Source organism: Colias eurytheme, chromosome 9 (assembly GCF_061535395.1).
Source record: "Colias eurytheme isolate Ceu_HAF_F1 chromosome 9, ilColEury1 Martin Lab GWU primary, whole genome shotgun sequence".
Lineage (NCBI taxonomy): Eukaryota > Metazoa > Arthropoda > Insecta > Lepidoptera > Pieridae > Colias > Colias eurytheme.
In genome coordinates this window covers 3,022,113-3,049,108 of record NC_142988.1, presented here as the reverse complement: position 1 = coordinate 3,049,108, position 26,996 = coordinate 3,022,113, and the positions used below count along the sequence as shown (strand labels likewise).

The window sequence follows — 26,996 nt, the reverse complement described above, 5'->3', positions numbered from 1 at the left end:
AATTTGTAAAACTTTATGCATTTTGTAGGTACGTAAACTTGTGTATTCTCGTATGATATCCGCGAGAGGGGCTGGTGACCTGTACCTCAGACTTCTATGTAGTCTATTTCAGGCACCAGTTTCTCACAACGTTATCTTCTACTGTACATTGTGTAGTATTAATAAGTTTTTGTAACCTTTCTAATGTTGTGAGAAACAAATAAAGACCATTTTATTATTATTATTAAATATCTAGTAGTCTATCTTTTAAAACAATTCAAATAGAAGTATAAAACAAGGCACCTTTAGTTATTCTAAGAGTTGTATTCAGACGTTTTTCATTTGCATTGTACTATCTGTAAGTAAAAGGAGAGCATTCTACTGCAAGTCACAGCAGACAATGGTCAGTGTGCGCTCACAATGAGCGCGGAAGCTGGCCTAAGTTATAAGATCTAAGCTTTTATTACTATTTTAATATGAGTAGGTATATAAAGTGTCGATATTTAACACATTGTATATGATTGAAAATTACATTCATATCAATGTATTCTTTGCATTTAACGATCGATTACTGCCTAATCGTTTTCTAATATCTTTAATCAGATATGCTATGTTCTGGGATATGCAATTCTACAGGACTACTTCTATTTTATTTTCTAATTTATATACCATTTTTAAGGTAATCCATTCATTAACATCCATTCAACCCGTCATTTTCCAATACATTAGTAATATCTATTTAAATACGGTTGTGCAACGTGCAATATAACTCATGAAAAATATCCCGATTGACAACTTAATTTTACTTTGACAGTTTCATTATGTCTGCTACTAATTTGTCTCAAGAGAAGTTTAATAATCCTTATAAAATACTTCCAAAAGTTTATCACTCGTACCGTTTCCCAACCAGAGCTATCCGATGCGATAGAGCACACAGTTTCGTAACAGCCGATACGATCTCGCTCAAGATGTTCATTCCTTTGGATAACAAAAACTAATCTTATGTAACTTGTAAGCTTTCGCAGTGGAATATATTTTTAATATCGTATTGGGTATTGGCTCTTTGGATTCTGTTTGTTTATGTGCGACATTGTTCTGGACATTAAAATGCGTGCAAATGCAATTTTTATGTAATGAACTTGATTAGAACTAATTAATTATGCATGTGCAATAAATAAAAGCAATTATGTGGCTTTTGGAATTCTTAATTTATTCATAAATTCGATAGCTGTGCAACCAAACAAACAAACTGTAGATCAATTAAAAAATCTATTTACGGAAGACGTGAAAATCTTCCTGATATTTTTTCATCATCTACACTAATATTATAAAGAGGAAAACTTTGTTTGTTTATTTGATTGTAATGAATAGGCTCATAAACTACTGAACCAATTTTAAAAAATTCTTTCACCATTCGAAAGCTACATTATCCACGAGTAATATAGGATAGGTTTTATCCCGGAAATTCCACGGGAACGCGGAACTATGCGAGTTTTTCTTTGAAACCGCGGGCGGAGCCGCCGGCGGAAAGCTAGTACATAATTTAATATAAAACGAATAAATATTTATAAACCATTTAATATTTAATATCTAAGCAAGATTTACAAGCGGAGCGTTGGAAAATTATTTTAATATTTTATACGGTATCGTTTTAGGGCTTATCTTTTAAGCTTTTTTGTCGTACAATTTTTACACGTAGATTTAGGCATTATATCTAAATTGAATTAAGGTAATCCTTTAAGGCTATATTTTCGATTTTCTTTACTTTATATTTGTTTAAAAAATAATCACATATTAAACGCCAGTAGACGCTTTACTTTTACGGAAAATACACGAATTGTTTTCATTCTACAAATTATAATTATTACCTTACTTTGATGAAAAATAATGTCACCAAAAGGCCAAGTCCCTACATACACACAATTAATTTGTGTTATCATAATCACATAGTATGGACAGTGAAAAATGATCAGAAAGTGCGAGTGAACGGTAGCGGTTCGTGAGTCACGCCCCGTGCTCATATGATAATTACTGTATATTTACGTAAATACGCTTATTTCTTGACGTTTCACGAAGCCCTATAGCAAGCCTGTATCGCGTGTAAGACGTGGTTATTACTGTAAGTCCCAATTCAGGGTACTACTATTCCTTTCCAAATTATTTAGAATCGTAAAAAATTACGTCTAAGTACTTGCATTGTTTATCAAAATTCGTCCCACACATAAATATTTTCAAAATGTTTACAAAAATATGTCGACTTCAAAATTAATGAAAATCGCTTCATCCGCTTCAATACAATAAAGAAAGAAATATCAACATTCCAAGTTAATAACAACTCTATCCGCTAATAAATTACCGTAGCTACATTATCTGCAGACGCTTGATACCTACTCATCAATAAATGGAAATCACTATAAACATTAGCACTCATATTAAAATTTATGCGTTCAGCCATCAAAACCAATTGAAGCTGAACCGCCCACGCTAGATAATTCATCAATAGCTTAGCTCATTTGTATTTTGGCCGAAAACTCCCATTACTATGATGCAAGAAACCGCTGACGTCTTAGATAATTCCGCATTCGTAAGTTTAATCGACTGAATTAATGTCTGCAGATAAAACGAACGGTTAAAGGTGCTCCGATAACACCGGGTTACGTATTCATTCATAAGATTTAACCGTGGGCTTAATACCGCTATTTTTACAATAGATATAGGCCAACTATGTGCAGTGATAACCTTTATCAACTTTTTATTGTATTGTAAATTGTGTGTTAAATAAATCATGATTGGACGTGTAATTTATAATGCTTATATTGGACTTTTTTGTCGCTGCAGATAAAATCTGTGTTAACCTTTAACGATACAAACCATTATCTAATAACTCACAAATGGCGGTCATTGCAAAACACTGTTTTAATGTTAAATCGTATTTGCAATGGCTGTTTTATCTACAGACTTGTGGGTTGGTCTCCCGATTCAACAACATTTCATATTTTTCTCACATCTTCCAATGTCTATGTTACTCTACAATAGATATTTCCTAATTACAGATATTACCTTTTTAATCTATGGTGGTTTTAAAAATAATAATAATAAATAATAAATAAATAAATAAATATTATAGGACATTATTACACAAATCGACCTAGTCCCACAGTAAGCTCAATTAAGGCTTGTGTTGTACTAGGCGACGATAAATATAATATTTAATAAATACATATATAGATAATAACACCCAGACCCAAGAACAAATAGTTGAGTTCATCACACAAATATTTGCCCTGACGGTCCCGGGTTCGATCCCCGGGGATCGAACCCGGGACCGTCGGCTCAGTAGGTAGTTACTTTACCACTGCGCCAACCGCGTCGTTCAAAAATCCATAGCTTTTATGACTATGTGACCCAAGCATAATATTATTTCCCTTATCATAATCACCATTCACCATCTATAAGCCAAACTTTCAATACAAAATTATAATCGATATAAATTCATTAGATCCCTTCATCAGCGGCTGGCCTGAGGATTATCTGCGCTTGTAACAGACGGTCCATTGTGCTGTCAGCTTCCCGCCCAATAAATATGCAGAGGATCTGGCGCGAGGTATACGGTATATACAATATGCTCTGTAGCTACTACCTATAAGTTAGGTGTAGTGAAAGCGTAGTACAGTAGTGTATAAATTAATGGAAATGTAATTTTCGTAGATTTCAGTTTTGAGGATGTTGCAACCAAAGAATTGATATCTATTAGAAATCATCTAGTAAAATGTTAAATGTATAATAAAACCTCTCTCAAACGACCTTTTCAACATAGCTATCTATATAATTTATGAATATGCAACGGCATACTAAAGCAGCAAAAAGCATAGCGAATCCTGGCTACATTCAATCCAAAACTTCACAAACTACAACTCCTTTTAAAAGCTGCAATCCAACACCCAAAATTACAAAAACGTTTGCAAAAGTCTCTAGTCATTAAAAAGCTCTCAACCTCTCGACCTTTACGACATTAGACATGATAGAAGCTGCACTTGTCGTGCTCCCGATGCCAGATAATCGGCGCACGCGACCACGTCGCATGTCTCACGATTTGGGTCAAGGCAGCACTGGGTTACAAATTGCATGCGGATTTTGAAGCTTGATATTACGTTTGACTTGATATTCTAGTCACAATTCAAAATTGAAAAATTAATATTCCTTTTTATTTGATGCATTTACCATACCGTCACATGGTTCATGCTCTACTGATCAGTGGGAACAAAACACAGGTGTCACAGGCATGTGCAGTTACGGAATGTGAACAGAGAAATGGTTAGGGGTGATGTATAGAGTAAAAATACGGATATGACGTGTAAATAGTGGGAAGTATCCGTTTTACTGGCGAGGTGAAGATGATGAAGATGTTTGTCATGTCACAGATAAATTATCAAAACGAAAAAATAAACCTTTTTTTTTAACCAAACTCTTCGGAAATGGCTTTAAAATGTTTTATAATTATTTGTGTGCAAACTGTTTTAAATGGAAGATGCATATTTATTTACCAAAAATGTGTTGCAACGAGTTGAGCAATGTTTTTAAATGTAAAATTAATTTAAAAAACATGTATACCCAAAGCGTCATCTTTCTTTGATAGTTTGAACGTTTGTTATTTTTAAAAGAAACTGCGTGTATTGCAGTAAATATAAGTTAATCAATTTGATGAAATTTAACGATTCACAAGTTAAATCTACATCTAGAAATAAATAAACTATAAATTCAGGAGTATTTATGATCACTAGCAGTGATGCATCACGTATAGCAAGTTCCTACGAAGCGAGTTTGGCATCCCATCCGAAGGGTGGCTGCTCAACTGTGACCCCACTAAGATGTACTTAGTACCACGGCGAAATGTGTATCCGTTAAATTATTTTACTGACCTTTACTTATTTAGTTCATTTTCGTTAAATACAATATACAATGATCTTACATTTAGAAATAACTGTTTGTTGTGTGTTGTTTACTTAACTGTTTTTGTTAAACATAATTAGTCGTAATTAACTAAGAATTTTAAAAACTAGACACGAAAAGAAAGTTGGCTTATAATAATACCTGGAACTAAATAGGTACCTGTATATAGTATTCAGTATTCTACGTCATGTTTAATGAAATTTATTTAAATCGTTCAATTTAAACCAAATAATTGTCATTAGTTAAAATTATTCCACAATTAGCACAACAGTTTGAAGCCAAATTGCCTGTCTAAAACAAACAACCACATTATAACATAATATACCCTAAATAGATTACAATACATATCATAATCCATTGAATCATGAACCAGAGATGAAAGCATGTTACCCGTAATTGCTTTGTTCTATACCCACACAAAGGGATCACATACAAGTGTTTGTACCTGTGTAGTATAGTACCTATAGTACAAGGGTAATTCCCCTAGAGACAGCGGGACGTCAGGTCGCCAGATGTGGTACAACGCTGTTGAATGCTTTTCTGCATTAGGATTCTAATGTAGAACATCAACCCTTACGTATGCTGTGTATTTAGAGATTGCATGGTTCCTATATTTGAACAAAATACTAGACTACAAATTTTTAAGAAAATATGAAATGTATTTAGCAAATTTTTGGTAGGTATCATTAGATAATAAAACTGTTGTTCTGTTAGTCTTTTATACGCAATACCTAACATCGCAATCCTGGTTGTTTTTATAGTTTAGTTTTAGTAACAACTAAAATTGTAACAGCATTAATACGAGGCGTCAAAAGTTTGCACTCTGCTTTGCGAATCTAATACTAACGTTATCCTTTTAACTTCAAATAACATGCTCATCAACGTAACCTTAACTAGTTAACCTAAAAAGATGTACTCGGTCAATTCAAGGAACAATCTAAAAGCGGCCATTACGAAGCACGGACCGTTTCTGACTAATGAAACAGATATTATTAGATCGCGATCCACTTGACAAATGGATTTAAGACACAAATCAGAATCAAAAATAACCGATCGCCCGACCGTCTGTGGGAATATGGGAGATTAATTTTTCATATGGGGGCGCGTTTTGAGCTACGAGAAAGGGTTGTCAAAACTCTGTTATTTAAAAAAACATTTTAAGGATTAAAACAGCACAAATTATATATTTCTATAGGTACACAAAATAGCAGTACAACATAAATAATTTCAGTGTGCTCCGAGAAACATCCACAATCTGCGACTCAAAATCAAAAAAACATAACAAACGTATGGCACAATTAAAGTTATTTGTGTCAAGAGTAACACAATCAAACATTAATAATTTGACAATCAAAAAACTTAAAAACAAAAAGCATCGTGCGAAAAATCAACCAATTACTTGTCATCCCTATCTAATCTGCCCCTACGTAACAATGCTAACAAAGGCGCCTGCGCAGTGCATTGTGCGATTTCGACGCAAAATTTTTCCCTCGAAACAACAAAGCGTTGGAACAATCGGCCGCCGGGAGCTCACGCTTTACGCATTATAACAATGACGCTGATGAAATTCGTCATCATTTTTGACCAATTTGTTACCAGATTTGTCAACGAGGAAAATGATGGTGATGTTTGAATGAATTCATATATGGATTTCAACATTAAAACCCAATATATTATGCGTCTTTGATCTATAAATATTAAACTGATTTATTGAAGTAACTAAGTTTTTTCAATAATAACAGTACCTAGAACTTGCATATTAAACTCATGACCGAAACAGTAATACCTTTATGCGTCTGAATTTGAGTTTAAGACAAATGAAGAGGTAACCTAGACTTACTACATCATGAGCAAAACATTTACCTCCCTGTGCCCAATCTCGCAAACAAATATTTAATCAGACCAAACCAATCACAGAACACACTCTATTCACAATTTAATTCCTCGACCAGAACGTTCGCCTACACCCTGTATACCAGATATACACATCAAACGCACGTGACCCCTTCCCCGCGGGGTGCACTGTATTTAGGCATGCATGCACCCTCTCGGGTCCATCAGTTTGGCACTCGGATTCGATCGATGATGCTGCATCGTCTGACCCTGTTTGCAATGCGCCTATTGAGCCTTACATTTATACGACCAATATATATTTAGAAGACTCTTTATTTTAGTAGTGCTATGCGCTATAGGCATCTTCTGTTTCTGATTTAAAATACGGTTTTGAAAATGATTAAAAATCTGGGCAGAAAAAAAGAGAAGCATAGGAAATTGGTTCCTTTTCTATGCCGTTTGAAATATTTTATATCTTAGGGACAAAATAAAATTACTTAATTCATATTATAAATTATTTTTTTACAACTGACCATTGGTAATGTCAGCTCAAAAATAACCATTATGTTTTAAATTAGATATTTTAAAAGTCACAACTTTCAAGCAATATACTCACGTTGAGTCAAACAAAACACAATCTCCTTTCTCCCATAAAAAACATTAAAAACTTTACGACATAGCTTCCATCCCATAATTTCATAAATCAGTCAATACATAAATGTTTTGTACGCAAGGAAAGTTTTCATAAGCTTTCGTCAAACTAATCCATAAGTATTAATACGATTTACGGTCATACTTTAATAACGTTGTTATGCCCGTTAACAAAATCCTTTTGGACATGGCATAGAATGCGAGAGACTTTATCACGCAATAAATTTTCTCTACCATTGTGCAAAGATAGCCAATAAATTGTCACGCTTTTGATCAAAACGAGGGGTTGAAATGCCCTTATAATATTCGCGTTACTTTGGATAGAGCTGGGGTGAAATGTAGCAGTCAGATCGGTATATTACAAAATGATTATTTTAATAAATAGATGTTGATAGTGTATTGATGATATTTGTTTAGCTTTGGACACATTCAAACAAATGTCGGAATTCGTAGAAATTAAGTGATATAGGTATACTGGTCATTATCAAAATTATTAAAATGTGAAATTCTATTTTATCTATCTAATGTTAAATGAATTTAAAACCTTTTACACAACTACAGTTAACGGTAAACCATAAGAAAGTGATATCCAAAATACGCTTAACTTTAATTCAAGGACATGTCTCCTTAACTCTAAGAAGGGATCTAAGTCAGACCCTTTGTAAAAACATAAACAACACGTGAAGGGATAACAAAAGCAGGGATGACTGTGTCTTTGCATATTGTGAGAAAAATATTCGTTAGTTACCTACATGAATTTGTGTAAATATGACTACATTATCTATGGAACAACCTATAGGTACATAATTTATACACAAAATAAATATTGAATCCAATTCCAAACCGTCAGTGCCAAAAAAGGTACAAAGATACGAAAAATAAAACATTTTTGAATAAAGAACATCAACATCGTTCCAAATAGGTACGTCACACAATTTAACCATCGAGTGATTCGTATCAATACCTACTAGACCATCAATACAAAGGCAACAATACTATGACAATACTGTACCTTTTAATGTACACCGCAGTGCAACGGAAATTACACGCACTCGGGCACAATTAACATGAACCGCACTATATCCTGTAGGCGGTGCTAACAGTACGTTGTTGTACTACCGCTATCTACAACAATACAGCGATGAAATTTTTGAGATAAAACTGCATTTTAATGTACTCTTTATTAACCTTTGTAATTATTTGTGAGAAATTTAAAGCGGAATATATAATTATAGAGTACCGACATAAACATACGTTAATACTAAGATTAATTTGTGAATGTCAAAAATAGTTTTAATGGCCGAGTTAATTATTTACCGCAATCTCAGTATTAAGTCTTACTTTTAAGAACCTTTTTAATACGTTTTAAGAGGTATTTCATAGAAAACAACAGGAAGAGTCAGATGAAAGTGATTGATAGAGAATTAGTACCTAATACCTTCAAGTACCAATCGCCCTCAAGGTCACGGTTATCAATCAAGATAAGATATAGCACGTGATCAATTACTTGAGACGCCTTAATACTAACGGAAAAGGAGAATAAATGTGTAGGTATGTTTTAATTCGAGAACATTCATGTTAGGGAAGAAGTTTTATCGTCTACTACAATTATAATAACAGGAAATAAGCTTCTATAAAATATTAATTATAATTACAAATAAAAACGAAGTTCACACAGACGACGTTTCGATTTTAATTTAGGTACTAAAAGGAGAGCTTTTTATTACTACTACTACATTCAAATAATAGTTTAATAATTATTGTGTAACACAAACTATAGTAACATATCTAATATTCTAACAAGGTATGTTACTAAAATTATGTCTGAAATCTTTACTTTCAATCCTTTCACAAACATTAAATTTCTACTACATTCTTGATTCTTTTTTCTTACCCCAACCTCTACATTTCTAACAAAATATATACAATATACAATACTAGCTTTCTGCCCACGATTTCAAAGAAAAATCCGCATAGTTCCCGTTCCTGTGGGATTTCCGGGATAAAATCTATCCTATATTTTAATCCAAGTTACCCTCTATATGTATGCTAAATTTCATTGTAATCGGTTCAGTAGTATTTGCGTGAAAGAGTAACAAACATACACACACACATCCATCCTCACAACTTTCGCATTTATAATATTAGTAGGAAGTAGGATGTATTATACAATATGTACCCAACATATTATAGGGCAATATTAGAGTGTTTATAAACTGTATCTGTATCAAACATTCAGAACTACAACACATGGCGTCATGATTAGTAATACCAGTTACGATGTTATAAGTGATCATGACATAAGATCGAAAGATAATGCGTACTTCATTGTTGAGATAATTGTTTCAATATCTTGAAGATATCATTAATTCTATGTATTACAAAACGTAACACATGTTTATTATGGATTTGATTTAGTATAGAAGCAAGAACAAATGAATCTCTAGACTCTAGATTCTAGAGCATAGATGAACTTGCATTTAATAACATTAATCATCATCATTTTTGGCACTAACAAAACTAATGTTTGATGTTTGAGTATTAAAAAAATATATTTTCAATGTTATAAATAATAAACAAACTTGGAATAATTTTTGAACACATATTGAATGCCCATTTAGGTTTGAAGTTAAAGAATATTGAGCTCAAACTTGCATATTTATTATTTGTTCACTATTATGTGATATGTCAGCATGTATAGGAGAACATACAAAATTGATAAAAATCTATTACATAATTTCAAAGCATCTGTAATGCATCTAAGAATCAACATAATACGCTACAAAATCTATAAACAGATAATGCCCATATCCAGGCATGTTTTTTCATCTCTTCGAGAAGCGACTAACGTCTTACGAGTTACGACAGGCATCGCTCGCATAGCATCTATTTGTTATATCAATTTATTCAATTGCATTGAATCGGTCGGCATGACATGCGGGCTGGATAAGGGTTGTCACTTGTCAGAAAGAATGGGCCAGTGGATATGCGACTGTATGAATAATTTAGTTTTACAATTCAAATGGGTCTTATATATTTTTATGGCGATTTTAAAGTATAATTTTTGTTATTTTTTCATGACTTTTCCAAACAAATTTAGTGAAATGAAGCGGCTCAAATATAATTTCTTTTTGGTACAATAAAAGGTCCAATATAATGTATTAAGCCCTGCTCAACCAAATCCTATTTAGATTTTTATACTGCGCGATTACGACTTATTTTAAAATTAATAATTACATAGTTGACAACCCTGTATCCACGTGACACGAGCCCGAATGAATGGACAAATCACTCGGCCATTTCAGCACTCAAATCTGATTGATTTATTGTTGTTTGTAAATCACGACCGCCACAGCCAATGGGACACACATGCCATTTGTATTGAAACAAATACGAGACAAATATGGAATTAATGAAACACTAATAGTGAAACAAATGGTCACAGATTATATATTCCATTGTGAAACATATGGTGATTAAAAATTGATTCATAATTAATGGTCGTTTGCAAATATTAAAAAACAAATGGTAAAAATGTATTCAAACTTTAAATTAATAATTTTATTGCGTATGCAAATTTGGATTTTTTAAAGCACATTTCGCAAGATTACGTGTTTAGCCCATGTATTAGACCGTATTATAAGTTACTGCTATTAATAAATTTATTTTTAAGAACGGTAATAAAATTCTATGTTTCTAAAATTATAGTCTATGCCCATGTGTTTGATAATTACTTATAATTTTTAGAAAGTTAGCCATTTAAAGAATGCCAAGGTCTATATCACTGATATCATTAGATCGAATAATCTATTTTTCACACCTGTCCCTACAAGAAATATAAAGCATATATAAAAATAATGTTAGGCACGACATTGTACCTAGTTCAATTCGACCTTTGCGCTAAATATTTTCAATCAATGTCTCATTCGTTAATCCATTTGACATAAGTGTTACGTTATATTGCACGGGATAGTATATTTTATTACTATCACAATAGAAGTTAAATTAGCTTGAATTGAGCAGTCGATAGTATGATTGATAATGCAAGTGTAGACAGCCTTCAGGCAACATTGGGGTAAGAGGATGACGGTTTGACATCTCGGCTTTATAAAGGAATTGATGGTGAACCTGACCCAATATTATTTATTATTTAGATACTACATATTGTAAAAATTCTTAGATAATTATATTTTAATGAATTTCCCTCATATTAGGAATGAAATAAAATTCAATAGGTTAAATATATTATGTGATCATGTGATAAGACATATAAATATCCTGGCAGGTGTGTTTATGAATAAATTATATAAAATAACAGTATTTTAAACTTGTACAAAAGATAGAAAGTTATTTATTTAAGTTATAGCTCTTTATTTATTTTAGAAATCTCTATAACATTAAAATTTCTCTGATTTCAGAGAAACGCATATTTATGCGTTTTAGTTAAATCGAATAAAAGTCAAATCTGGTGAGTTTAACAGTGAACTTTGCTTGTAATAAATTAGTTAATTCGTCAAGGCCAAGAAAATCGAGAAAGAAGTTATAATTAAAAACTGACCAGAGCAGAAAAAACAAGGTCTTTGGCAACAGAACCAAGTGAACCTAAATGATTAAATTCTGAGAACGTCCGGCAACATTTTATGATGAATTCTAAATTGTTAAACAAATTAATTTATTCCATCAAAATTGAACATAATTCATCTTCGCTAAATAATTGCTTATACAAATACAATTTTGGTCGTGTTGCGAAACATAGAAAGTTCCATTTAGATTAAACAACAAATAACTCTAATCCATAATGCAATTTTCAATTACAGCGCACCTACGGCTTACGCATTACGCAACTATTGATGCAGAAATTATTCGCGTACGGAAACATTACGAGTTATTCATATTCGAACAACTGATGTCGCACAAGTATGCGGAACTTTTCATTTGGAACAATTGCGTTTATTGCGATTCCGAATTTAAAATATCGCGAACGGCGAACATTAAATATTCAGATTACCATATAAAGACATATATATTTATATTTATAAAGCATTTGAATGCCATAAAACCAAAAATATAAATTCAACATATAAAGACATTCCGTTATCTTCGATAAACAATATCGCAACTTTTATTTTTATAGCGCGTTATAATAATATCGGCGGTGATATGGTGATACCCGTTTCGAAACTGCGAACCGAACAACGGCGCCGGCATGTCATTGACATGGCATTTGAGATTATAACTAGTTTTTGTGTCTTCTGCTATCCTACGAGCTGCTGCTGCTGGCGAAGATGGCCCGTTATGGGCGGTGATAGTAGGTTAATTAATGAATAATGGATGCACTGCAATATTTCATGAGTTGCACCATCTGTTCCCGGCAGGCGTGCGCGGACGAGGAAGCGCAAATTTGCGTTTTAGATTCGAAACAGTGTTATGTCCGTCTGACACGTCAACCGCGCATTCAATACGCTCTCATAAAACCACACGACGACTTTTACGCGCAATTGACAAACATGTAACCGACCAGATCTATAAAGCGAGCTGGTTCAGAAAATGGTTTCTTCCTTTTACCGCTACTCGCTTGGAAAATGTTCAATATGAAATTAATTAATTGCGCGTCAGCGGAGATTGATGTGATTACGCGATAGAGATCTCTAATACGAAAGCCTACTGGTCCATCCAGAAACTAATCAATAATGTTACATAGCCCACAATTAATTTACACCTGAGCTTCTGTTGGACGTAATTCGCCCGTAAGGTTATCGTCTCACGTAGAGCAGGTTGTGACTTACGCCACCTTTCGCTAAGACTGCACTAATATGGAGACGGGCAGCTGTCGTTTTTTCAATGATACCATAAAAGCTCCCGGCTCACCTGCGCGACCCAAGTTTGTTCTATTGCGATGTACGCCTGTCCGATACTACCTGACGTCTTGAGATAACACCGTGACGTTTTGTACTATTGACTAGCCATATCGACATTTTTGAATGCGTAATAGAGGGCACTCATGGTTGACATATACGCTTTTAAGGTCAAAATATTTATTGAAAATTGAATATTGGAAATATGTGTTACACTTTAAAAGCTCTTTATTCCTTTTAGCCCGTAAAGTTGGCCATTACTATGATAGCGTTCCAATAGCCGTCGAGAGCTCTCGTTTTACTCCAAGGTACTTTTATGGGTTAGTCAGCTACGTTATAAAGTGTAGGATATTAAGCGCCCTTCCGAGAAGTGGTTTGATGAGTTTAACACACATTCCTGGGTTACGGGGCTGATGCGCATCGTTACCTCAGCTGTTATGATTGCCGCACCGTTAGACCGTGTCACCGCTATGTGCGAACATTATAATTGTACTTTAAATTATATAGCTCGGAAAACGTAATACATTAGATCATATCTGTGCAAACGATTTGGAAAGATTCCTATTTGATACGATATCAAGTTTCAAGTTGAATTAGAAAAAAATAATTATGTGACCTTTGAATACAATCGTTTAGAAATAGAACCGAGGTGAATCATAATATCTTGGACAACGTTCACGTAGACCACTAGGCCAAAAAATAATAAACCAATAAAATACGCAGCAGACTACATTCAATGTAAAATATAAACCCCATTTAAATATAAGGCATCTGTGCTGCCTTTTAAGGTCGCCCATCTTCCCTTTAGGGACGTCTCCATCGGACTGCATTCCGAATGCTCGTCACCAATTATACAACAACAACTGAAATCGCTTTTTTTACTTCCCGACCGTTATTCGATCCAAACTCGTTCCCTTGGCCAAAAATGGCTACCGTGTACCAATTTCCTAGTCCCATTTTTTACACAAATATCCATGTCAATGCAATAAAAGTTCACGTGCAATTTCCATAAGTTTCGAGAGAATAAATTGTCGCTGAAGACGTGTTTACCGATAGCCGACCTCTTAACCAATATTTGTCAACATTTAAAAATATAATCAACCACATTTAAATTAATATTCAACAGTTTATTGCACGCCTCATAAGCGAAGCGTTGAGGTGGGTACTACTGTCACTTCGCGCAAAACATCTGATTTTTCAAACTTAAAATGTCTTTATGTATCATACATTGCACTTGTAAGATAATACATACACACACATATTAAGAAAAAACACTATTTTTAACGTTCATGATATTTTTGATGTCATTTTTGTTATTTAAACTAGTTAAAAAACAGTTTAAAAAAGTTCTGTCTTGGACGTCCGTGTGTCTGTATGTGCGGATCCTTTTTCTTGTTAACACGATAGCGACCGAAATACTTTACTAATCGAGTCTTTTTTTTTCTCTTACGCTTGAGTATGCTCAGGAATAGAACCCTTTCATTTTTCAGGGTCTGATTCGATGTGGTTTAATTGTTATTAAATAAACAAAAATAATAATTAATAAATATTTATTAAAAAAAAATTATGAGGCGTGCACTTTTGGATTTTCCAAATTATTTTTATATCTGCTCGCGCAGTCCGATCACTTGATACTTAGAAAATATTTTTGTTAAACTGTTGGAGAAAATAAACAACGATAATTTATGAATAGGTCGCTATGAGGTTAATGTAGACAGAATTTTTAACAATGTTCTATTACAATCAAAATTCTATAATAAAATACAAGTAAAACAAACGCCAAGTAACCCAACAGGATAGCAGAATAGATGATCTCAAAATGAAACCTGATCGTCAATTAAATCAATTAGTAAGACTCGCCGATCGAACCGGCAATGTTCGATACACTTTTTGTTTGCATGACACGAATAATTAAAGCCATGGAACTTTCGGCACAGTGATCGCATTGTTTCGCTGCCCGGTGGCCCGATGACACCATTAGACCTATTGACGATAATCCGTGCGTTATTGGTACAGCAATGTAATATATTTCTACGTAATATGAATCTTGTGTTGATGGGATGATGTCATTTACATTTAGAAATACTGTCCATGGAAAGTTAGAAAATTTGACAATGGCCTCGGCTCTGTCCGGGTTGAAATCCTCATATATTATTGCGAGTTTTTAGTCATCAATATAATTTCACCACCTCGAGTAGAATTGTTTCTTAACAAAAACTGCAATTCACCGTATCTCTATCATTAAAGTATGTGTTATTACTTCTGCATATTAGGTATGCATACACATAATGAATCTAATGCTTAATTAGGCCAACACTCAACAAACGCCAGCTGTGTTTCAAAACATAAAACGGTATAGTTTACAAATAAATATTAAACTGTACCATCAAAGAAAACAAGGAAAAGTACAATACAATAGAACTAAAGATATTCCAAGAAATAACTGTTTTTCGGTACGTAATCCAAGGTCACATTTAGTGATATTAGTGTGACTGCACCGATGGGAAGTAATAATAAACAGAACAATGAGTGTTCTGATTGATGTGTGTACGTCATAGCAGACTCGTAAACTGGCTCTGGCTTTGTAGTACCGGCCATAGCGATAGCGGTGTTTAATTCACAAGTTCGTAATTCAGATCTTCTGCTTTTAGATTTTCTGGTGTAAATAACACATTCGAATCAAATCCTACGTCTATTTATCGATTTAGTTTTTTTTAAAGTTCTGGTTTTAGATTTATAGAAAATGGATGAATTATAAAGAAGTGAAAGTATTAGAAGTGTAAGTACTATTTTCGATGACTTCTTTTCTTTCGATTATGCAGATCTGACGAATTGTTACATATTCCTTAATTATGCTCACTCAATTAACATCTGCTACTACTTTCGACTTCAGACGATATAACATATTTGTACATAAAATTCCATTGGTAGTATAGAACAATATGTAGCACGATATAAATACGTATGAAATCAACCAATAAACTGTTTACGCGCACGCATTAGCGATGCAAACAATTTCTTTTCGTGCGGGCAATGTTGTATAAACGTCTTTCAACCGTTGCCAACATTGTATACTTTTTATTCGCCAATAATGTCCCGAGGATAACATGGCCATTAAGCGATTTAGCGCCACCTCGGATTCCTGTCTAAACTAAGCAAATGTGACTTTATTAGTTCGATTTAAGGATCAATTTATTTGATCAGGAGGATTTGGATGGTGGTGTGCGTTATCCTGGACGTAGGCCAACCGGCAATTGAATGAGTGACGGTAGAGAAGACGGTCACGAACTGACTATTTCGGGGAGGTCGAATGCTGAAGTGAACCTGAGTCAGCTCTTGAGTTGCCCATTGAGGTGGCTACGGGTGTTTACGATTGCTGGAGCTCTTTGAGTTTCGCGGACCATCTGTTACGAGATGATTATACAAAGTTAAATTGTAGTTGTTGACCAAGTGTTATTTTTAATTTGCACTTGTGTGACGTGCGTATTTGAAACTGAGAAAAAGCTATGTTGGTATAATTATGAGTTAACATTCCATACGCAATAGAAATAGAGATGATAGAAAAAGAGATCATCTTTATTTGTAAAATCAAATTCTATATTGGTATTAGAATTAGAATGTTTTACATGGTCTGGATTACAAAAGTAATACAGGGTAAAATCGAGTGTCAATACGCGATGTTTGAACAAATCAAGAGTGTGTCAAACGTGACTGCGGCACTAAGGAGCACATTACTTTAAGGGCTGTACTGTAAAGATTTCTTATGGTAGAGTTGGCATTTCTTTGAAAGAAAAAAAATAAAAATGTAAAGTTAACTAAGTTAATCAATCCATTTCTATAATTTTTCAACCATATTGAATCAAGTAAAAGGTTAAGGCGATTATAGAGTTGGACAAGATTCGTTTCTATTTGAGACGATAGAGCAAGCTATTTTTCATATATCTACCTACATTTAATAAAATAGCGTAATTATACCGTTTTAATATTAGATATAAGCTCAGACTTAATATCTGCAATAATAATATCGTTGGCAGCCCTAACTCCGCACGTACATCTCGTCTAGATCAGGACTTATCCCTTTGATAGACAATCATCTCTTCATTTCTATTGAGATTCGCTGAGTAATTGGAGTCATGCTGTCTCTTAGATACATTGCGACATTTATACCGTTGTGCTGAATAATATGTTAAAGCATTCCATTTAAACGTTTTTCAAAATAAATAAGGGCAATAAATAACTACAGACCAGAGTTTGTACCATATAAAATAATAAATAAGAACAGCTCTACGTTGAACTTTCGCGAAAGCATTTGAACTCTACCGTGGTTAAAAGTCAGATAAAAATTTATTTAGTCAAATTTAACCATTTTCAGTATGAATGAAATGTATTCAGGGTTTATAATCTGAAATATTTTATTTTCGTATTATGTAACATGCAGTATTGTAACGGCATTGGCGCGGTAGAGACGCTATGAATCATTTTAATACATTTTTCTATCACATTCAGTTGAAGACAAATGATTAACTGAACAAAATGTTCGCTCATCGTTCTTTAAGATAAATTTAACTCTGGGATTTGCGAAGATACCTAGCAAATGATTAGAGAAATGTAATGATATAATAACTATGATAACCTAGATAAGACCTAAAGACCTAGACAAAATTATACAAATGAAATAAAAAATACAACAACGATGTGTCGATTGAAAACTACGAAATCGTCGATCGATACGGATATCGATTTTTTAATCGCTACATAAGAAAGAAGATACTAGAGAAAATGATATAGACTATTCAGATTTACAAAAAAATATTATTCAGTAGCAATTTCGGCACAAAAAGCTGTAAGATACGACACAAACAAGTCAATTAGTTAAACGAACGGGCGGGAATATGATATGACGATATAGTTAAGGTCAAGTTACAACATAGAGTGGCCTTCGGTGTACTAGTGATGAATATAGGCCGATATTTTGAGTGATTAATTCAATCACATAATCGTATTCGTTTATATAGCTCATGATATACACGGAAAAACGTGTCAAAACTGGTCGGATTTCGATAAAATGTCTACAAAATTACTCTATATTACGGCATATAACTAATGAATTCAATCTGATCTTCCAAGAAAAATATTTAAATTATTTTTCTGTTCACGCGGCGTAGTTTATCAGCTAATGGTCACTACATGAGTAAAACAACAATGATCGCATGTGGCACGGTATTGGCAGAGCAAAATGTGTACGCAAGAAATATTACAAATATTTGATAAAAAGTGCATGCACAGCTATTAATTGCGAATTCCGATGAAAATGAAGAGACAGCACGCGTGCAGTTTTTGCAACGTTCGACTAATCCTACGCATTAGCTGAAGCAGAAAACGGAAAATTCTGTCATAATATTACTTGATAAGACTAATAAACAGGAATCGTGTAGCGTATTATCAAACTGTAACCGGCGCTTTGTTTAGATAAGCGGTAGGTATTGTTTTAGATAACATTGGATGGTGTTCGAATTTATCGCGAAAAACTGCGTCAATCGCGGTATTTTGATTCCGCTCACCTTAGCTCCAATATTGGCGTTCATCCAAGCTCACGCGCAGACGGCTGTGACTGCAGATACCGTCCAGTATACTCCACAACACAGATGGTTCAGAACAGAACACACAACAGCAACCGGAGAGTCGCGATAACACAGAACAATAACCAATGTTGGTCTTTCACATCACAACTATCACAGGTGCACGAATTTTGTAAATACGCTCGTAGCCGGCGACACGTGCGCTCTCGACAGTATACCGCGCTAAATTCGATAGCGTCTCGGACGACGAGCGGCACCCCTACTACACGACTGCCGTACGCGGATGGTACAGCTCGACTGACGTGACGCCGGCCGCCGGCATAGCGCACTCCGCCGTTTTCCCAACCCCTTGCGCTCATCCCTGTACCGAGCTTCTTGCAGCGAGCAAAAAATGAGAACGTCATACCGTACCACGTTTCAGTAGAAGCATCTTACCACTTTTTCATTAAATCGCGTAATTATTCACGCCATTTAAGGCGCTGAATTAACGTACGAGCGTAAATAGTATCGTCTCGGGTCGGATTCTCATGTGAATGTTGGCAGTGGAAACGATAATCGTCCGGCGATTATGGGAATGCGAGTTTTTAATACAAAAACATTATGGTAAGTAATTGTGCGACGATTAATAAAACCAGAAATAATTATACAATTGTATGTGTAATAAGATATGATTAATGGAAATGTTAATTCACGAAATACTGATCATTTTTGCGATGTTAACTTTATAAACAGTTTTCAGAAGTCATTATTTAAGGAGAACAATTATAGTGAAGTTTTTCATTCAGGTAATATTTATTTTTATAATTGCCAGTTACTCTAAATGTCCCAATTAAGTTAACATATAATAATTATTAATTTACATTTATTTATCAAGATTCTGATTAAATATATTCACCAACTCCAATGCTGTAAGATAAGCGAACTTTATTAAAAACATAAATATTATAAATTGTATTCATGCAAGTTTGCAAATAAGTTTTAAAAGCTCCTTGGAGAACAAACGTCGCATTTATTTTACTAATTATGAATTCCTAATCAAATTATCCATTTATTCAAATTAAGCATAACGAATGAAGATAAAAATAAAGAATAAATAAATAAACCTTATTTATTTTTTATAAACAACCTAATCTTGTTAACAAATGTTATCTGGATAGGTACATATAAGTAATCAAAGAAAAATAATAGGAAACATAACCATCCTACCAACACTCAGATTATAAAAAAGAGCGTGTATGCCGAGCACACGTGTCAGAAGTGAAACTTCTATTTCAAGGTTAAAAGATACCAAAATCGCCTTACTCCATGACGTGACGGTATTGTCATGACGTGACCTTGAAATTTTACTCTCAACTCTAAAAAAGTTTCACTTCAAACATTCAATGTCACCTAGACAATAAGGAGAGTGTGCAATGGGCGGACGGGTGACGCCGGGCGTCGAAACTAGCTATGAGCTATCACGTACAAGCAACGGTACCAGTGCACTCATTTGAATTTAGTCGCACTGTGTTTTGAGGACGCGATATATTTAGAATAAACAATAATAGTGTTTCCTTGTGTTTTACGCGATTTCAGATATGTGACGGTCAGACTGCGCTGCATGTTCGCTTATAATCTCCAATGACACGGTTTTAAATCTTGTTTTTTTTTTTTTATGCAAGAGAAGGCAACAGAGCAGACGCGTCACCTGATGGAAATTAAAATATGCAAATTTTCTTTGTCTTTTATTGGGGCTGACCTGACGGGCTGACATTTTTTGTAGTGGCTTATTGAATTGAAATTAGTTAAAATAAATAAACGCATGCTAAATAAAGTTTCAATACAACTGCCCGACAAAGCGATGTACGACGTACATTAAAGGTTTTATTTATATACTAGAATAAACTATTAATACATTATTTATAAGCAATGTGAAAGTAACACACTGAAAGTTAACGATCTATATAATAGTTATGTAAAGTGTAAACTTGGTAGAATATAAACGACCATAATATATTGTAATACTAGCGGTCCGCCCTGGCTTCGCCCGTGGTCCATATTTACGTTTTCTCTACATAAGAACAATCCTCGCACTTCAAAGAAATAAAAAAAGAATTCTCAAAATCGGTCCACCCGTTCACGCGTTATGCCGTGACCAAGGAAAACGGGTTTCATTTTTAACCGACTTCAAAAAAAAGGAGGAGGTTATCAATTCAAGCTATTTAGGAAATGTATAGATTTCCTAGGAAAAGTGTATAAAATAATTTATTTCACACATTTCCGTGCGATTTTAGGAATTATATACATTTCCTAGGAATTGTATACAATGACGGATTACATACATTTCCGGTAACATATATATTGTAATTTGTAATATAAAACAATTCGAATAAAAGAAAACAATTTTAGATATAATCAAACAATCTAGTGATATAATTTTTGTGTTTTTGACTATTACGGAAATTTAAATTAACATACTTGCATAATTGTTTTGAAAAGCGCATATAAAATATCTATTATACACAAAACCACTAATTAAACTGCTGATATATTTAAAGATAAAACATATTCGATCTATTTTGATATCTAGATAACAACTTTAAATACTTGCTCTATTAGGTAGAGGCGTGTGATTATTCTAGAAGATTTTGACCAAATTCTTATACATATACAAGTACTTGTTCATTAAGAAGAACCTACAATTAATCTCGCAAAAGGCCGGATGACCAACCACTACACATTCATTTTGCACGAGAATAAAGATGAATGAATGAAGATTATCGTTTATAGCATCGATAACCCGACCGTGTGAAGTGAACACGTAATATATAGAGCGGATCAAAGGATGAAAGCGTACGTAATTCGATCGCGTTATACTTGATTGATAAGTAGAATAACTGCGCTTGCTTCCTTATTATTGTCATAATTTTCTATCGTAGTTGATATAAGTCATGTTTGTAAGAGATTATTGTAGATGTCCTGTTAATATAATGTACACATTAACTAGCTGATAGGTATTCCCAGGGTTCAAATCAACGTTCAAACGGATTAAAAAGAACGATTACATAAATATATCTGGAAGTATAATTTAACTACAAAATTTCATTAGTTAATTTTAGCAGCAGTTTATAAGTTCAACTGAAAATTGTAGAGCAAAATGAATCCTTAATTTACTTTAAACTTATGGAGATTTTTCATGAGTAAAACTGCTGCTAAAATTAACTAATGAAATTTTGTAGTTAAATTATACTTCCAGGTATATTTATGTAATCGTTCTTTTTAATCCGTTTGAACGTTGATTTGAACCCTGGGAATACCTATCAGCTAGTTAATGTGTACATTATAAGTATAAGTTCAACTGAAAATTGTAGAGCAAAATGAATCCTTAATTTACTTTAAACTTATGGAGATTTTTCATTAGTAACTGTGTCATCGTTAACAACAATTCAATTTAAATCCATAAAAACCTTCACTTTCAAACAAGAGCTCATTACAAGAAAAACGCAATCCCAATAAATACGTCGCACATTTTCAGCAATCGTTAAGTATTTCCCTTACTTTCTCCAAGCATTGTATCGGAGGTGTCGATTTATCGACGTGCCGTATCTGCAACACGGGAATCGAACCTACGCCCAACGTGAACAAGTTTCAGCGTTGACTCACAGACTATGGTTATCGAATGAGATTGTGGGGCAAAAAGAGAAATACTGTGAAGTAAACAATAGTACTTGTTTTTGTCAATTGCATGTTTGGGCAATGGAATTGGCAATGGACTACTTATACCTACTGAAAATAAATTTAAATGAATAAAACTTTTTTTCATACTGCTTTTCATTGCGGTATCTAATTTTAAAGTTTAATACAAAGCGCGGCTATAGGTGTGTTAGCTCTCCTTTTTAGTGAGAAAAAAGTTGTTTCTTTTCTGTAGTAGGCTATCTTGTTTCAATTGCATATTTCTTCTTTGGATATCGGTAATAAAAAACTTTATAAAAGTTTGCATTATGCGTTTATTACTATTATATAATATTTTATTATAGCAATAATTAATCCAAGAAGTAAGTTTGTTTCCCACAGCAAAAACATGGTTTAATTATCTATGATTATACAATACGAAACACTCTATTTTATACTGATATATAATATCTATACTAATATTATAAAGAGGAAAAGTTTGTAAGTATGTATGTATGTATGTATGTATGGTTTTCACGCATAAACTACTGGACCGATTTCAAAAATTCTTTCACCATTAGAAAGCTGCATCTTTACTGAGCAACATAGGCTATATTGAATTTTCAAAAAAATTAGAGATCCTTACCAAAAATGCAATAATGTAACCCAAGGTGTAAAAAAGTCCTCAATAAAAAATCTGTCATCGCGTGCGCTGCGGAATCTATTGAAGATAGAACAAAAAAATGTTCTACGGTATTATAGAATGGATCAATATCTACAAGAAAGTCCGCGATACCATATGTCCATCTTCAGTAGTTATGTTACTACAACAACTTTTTTACGTTTTCAAAGTAAATAGAAGTGCCGACAGTAATCAAACCATGTTATCGATACACATATATTAATCCTTATCCCATTAAATGATGTTTTATTATAGACTGTTTCAATACCAGCAAAATACTTTTTAAATGAAAAGAATTGGATATTCCATTCAAAAGATATAACGAATTTTTAAAAGTGTCAATCTACAGAAAATAGTAGGTACATATACTGTTCGAGCAGGCCGTAGTGCGGGGGTCACGGAGGAATTCCACCACTATGCGTCTTGACGGAACACAGTGGGGTTTTGGTCGGTAGGAATCCGACATAACCCACGGCCCCTCCCCGGAGGCCGTGGGTATCTATGAAAGATTTCCCCACTAAAACAAAAAAAAAAGGCCGTAGTGCGGGACGGGGTAAAGGTGATTTTCATGTGATTAAAAATTAAACCTATAGTCCGACCTATAGTAGACTTTTCACTGTAACGATATCGCTATCTATGCGGGTGAAACCGCAGGGCATTGCTAGTAATATTTATATTTTTATGTATTATTTACTACTCAACCTTTATAACAGGTGACGCGTCTTTCTTTCAGGATCATAAAATGAGACAAATACAACCTAAACACCAGAAAAACAGCTAAAATTCAACAATGTCCATCACACTGTATTCTTCCATTGATTATCGAACCTAGACTTACACGCATACGACTTACTAACTGCTGCACCAATCTCAAACAGAACAGATTTTACTCACAAATGTACGTTTCACTTACAGCTGGCTAAATTTGCCCAAGGGAAGAACCGACAGGAGATTGAAAACCCTCTCATTTCCCTATGTAAAGGAAATGAACGCTTGTGATAGCAAGGTTCCATTCTCGACACTACATGTGTTATAAATCTGTTTATTCTATATTCATGTATGTATCGGAGGCTGCATAATTAAGATTGCAACGACGGGAGATTTTTTTTTAAACACTCGAAGGTAAAGCTAAGGCGATTACATCATTAGTCTGTAACTGTAAGGCGTTTTTACACGATTCGATTTATGGTACATACTATGTTTTCATGTACGCGACTTTCAGGATAAAAGTATAGGAAGTATAAACCATTTTTACTATGTATAAACTGTGTCAGGTTCTTACATAACTGTACCCATGAAGTATTCAAGTTTAGGAAAATGTATCGCACCAAAATAAATAATTATTATTAGATACACATAACATAACTTAGGATATAAATACTAAGTATTTAATGTGTGTGTACCATGGATCAAAACTAGTTATTTATATAGACTTGAAATAGCGAGTAAATTCGTAAAGACCAGACAAGGAAAACCCAGGGTATAAAATGTGCAGTGACCCCATTAAAATATTTTACTGTTGAGAGAGCAAGGAAAAGTTCACAATATGTAAATTACTTCTAGGGTTTGTATTTTAAGATTTTCACATTAAATTTTCCAAATTTTAAAATCTCGTTCACAAGAAGATATTCAGTTTTAATAAGGTAAGGTAAGGTAATGTAAAACTCACATTGCAAATATATTGTGTTCTTTCGTTTTTACGTATATTATATTGGCCAAATAAATAAGGTAAGGCGAAAGTTTGTGTATTTCAATGCATTTTATTTTTGCCCTAACTGTTTTTTGGATACCTTGGTACATTTTATAAATGTAAATTTTGTAGACTTCGGAATACATTTTTTGTCACTAAAGTATGTACTAATAATAATAGTACGTACCGTGTAGTAATGTAGACTTTATTTTTATTATTTCCGAAATAAAAACGTTTAAACTTTAAAACTTTTTACAAATGTATTATATCCATCATATTATGACACATTACAAAAACTTCCCTTTATTAAAAACATGTTAAACACTTAAAAAAAAACCACAAAAAAACCCCAGTGTACACACGCCCTAATCTCGAACACATCTACAAATCCGTCGGAAATAGCATATCACGTAGCTGTCGATAATGCAGGCAATTAATAGTGCGCCGGCGCAGGTATCAAGACAGGTAGTTGTAGGAAACATTCCTACAGTTAATTGATATTTGCATAGTTAGTCGCTGTAGTGAGTTCAACGAGTCGTGGTTAGCGGTTGATGAGGTCAAGTTTTTGGTTTTGATTAAAAAAATGTTCTATGAAGATATTTAGTATTGTATCTTGTTTTGTACAGAATAGAACAATAATTACTTACGTAAAGCCGATGTGTATGATGATTTGAATAAATATGTAATAAGTAGTGAATAAATATTATGTAACTGTTTAATTTTTTATAGTAAAATTTTTAAAGTTTATTTTTAAGTATTACCAGGTCTTGTATTGATGACTAGCTGCGCTCCGCGGTTTCACCCGCGTGGCTCCGCTTCTGCTGCTGTTAGCGTGATAATATATAGCCTTCCTCGATAAATGGGCTATCCAACACCGAAAAAATTTTTCAAATCGGACCATTTGTTCTAGAGATTAGCGCGTTCAAACAAACAAACAAACAAACTCTTCAGCTTTATTAGTATAGATGTGATGATTTTTAAAGCTTTATAACCACATTCCTTTGGCGTTACTTACTGAGATATAAGAAGATATAGACAAACCATAACTCTATTTTCAACTATATTTTTTTACGTTTTACTTCTCACCCATCTAAAACATAATCACTGACAAAATAATCAATTAAAAACTACCCTACAAAACAAACAAAATGCCACACCGCTATGCGCTCACTATACTCGTTAGCACTATACGCGGAAGTTGCATCTGTGACCTATCCTTAGCTTAATTTACAGCATCCAGTACTAAGGCTTTTCATGTATTAGCCGATGACCCCACTTTGCACGTTGTGATATAACCGATTATTATTAAATAGAACTAACGTTATAGGGCATAATATGTTTGCTAGTTTCATAATCTATTTTATTGTAGAGTACTGAGATAGATTTATATTTATGTGGTGATGTTTTGTTTTATTCTATTTCCCTTTTTCAATGTGAGAAAGTTGTGTATTCTTCACTGGATGATATTGTCAACATATGAATTCAATGAATTTAAATTTTTAACTCATATTAACTTGATTCTTTTCCGTAAGTATCGAATGATATTGAGAAATTGCTATTCAATAAATCAACTTTGTAGATTGATATTATACAGTAAAAAGGTTATTGCTCGATTGATTTACGCATTTTAACAAATAATACAGTACAGTTAGCAATTTAGTTTTTCCAAATTTGTCATAGAGCAACGGCCTCAGTTCTAATTCGCAGAAACGAATCATTTAGTTTTCATCAGTTTTTACATTAACCCATTTTAAAGACAGTTATCTGCCACAAAAACATTACAACGGCAAATGTTTTTGTCAAATTGCTAATTGTTTAATGTAATTGATTTATTTTGCACAACTTCCAAATTAAAAATATTGTTGAAACAGTTAGCTACTAGGTTTACTTTGCGGCTTCGTTTGGGGTTGCAGGGGTAAGTGTTCTCTACAAATTTTTAAATGCAATTTCACCTTGGTAGGTTGATAGTTAAAAAAACAAGCCGATCGATTCCTTGACATCAAAATGGGGTTTATCGATGCAAAGGCAGTTTCCAATATACATTAAATAATTTATAATATTAGTAATATGTTATATAAGAACCTACTAATCTTTGTCATAAGGTTATGTATGGATTTTTGCCACCG

General features: G+C 33.5%; 1 protein-coding gene across 6 annotated transcripts in view; it reads right to left on the bottom strand.

The window, feature by feature from the left end:
• LOC149905676 (rho GTPase-activating protein 23-like) overlaps positions 1-26,996 on the bottom strand; it is a 311,247-nt gene that overhangs the window by 126,601 nt on the left and 157,650 nt on the right. The window contains exon 1 of one of the 6 annotated variants that reach the window (XM_090105044.1): positions 18,830-19,156. The exons of the other annotated variants lie outside the window; for them this stretch is intronic. Within the exon in view, the coding sequence (XP_089961170.1) occupies positions 18,830-18,853 (24 nt within the window). The 5' untranslated portion in view covers positions 18,854-19,156. Of the gene's footprint in view, positions 1-18,829; positions 19,157-26,996 lie in introns of those variants that run through there. 6 annotated transcript variants of the gene reach the window in all.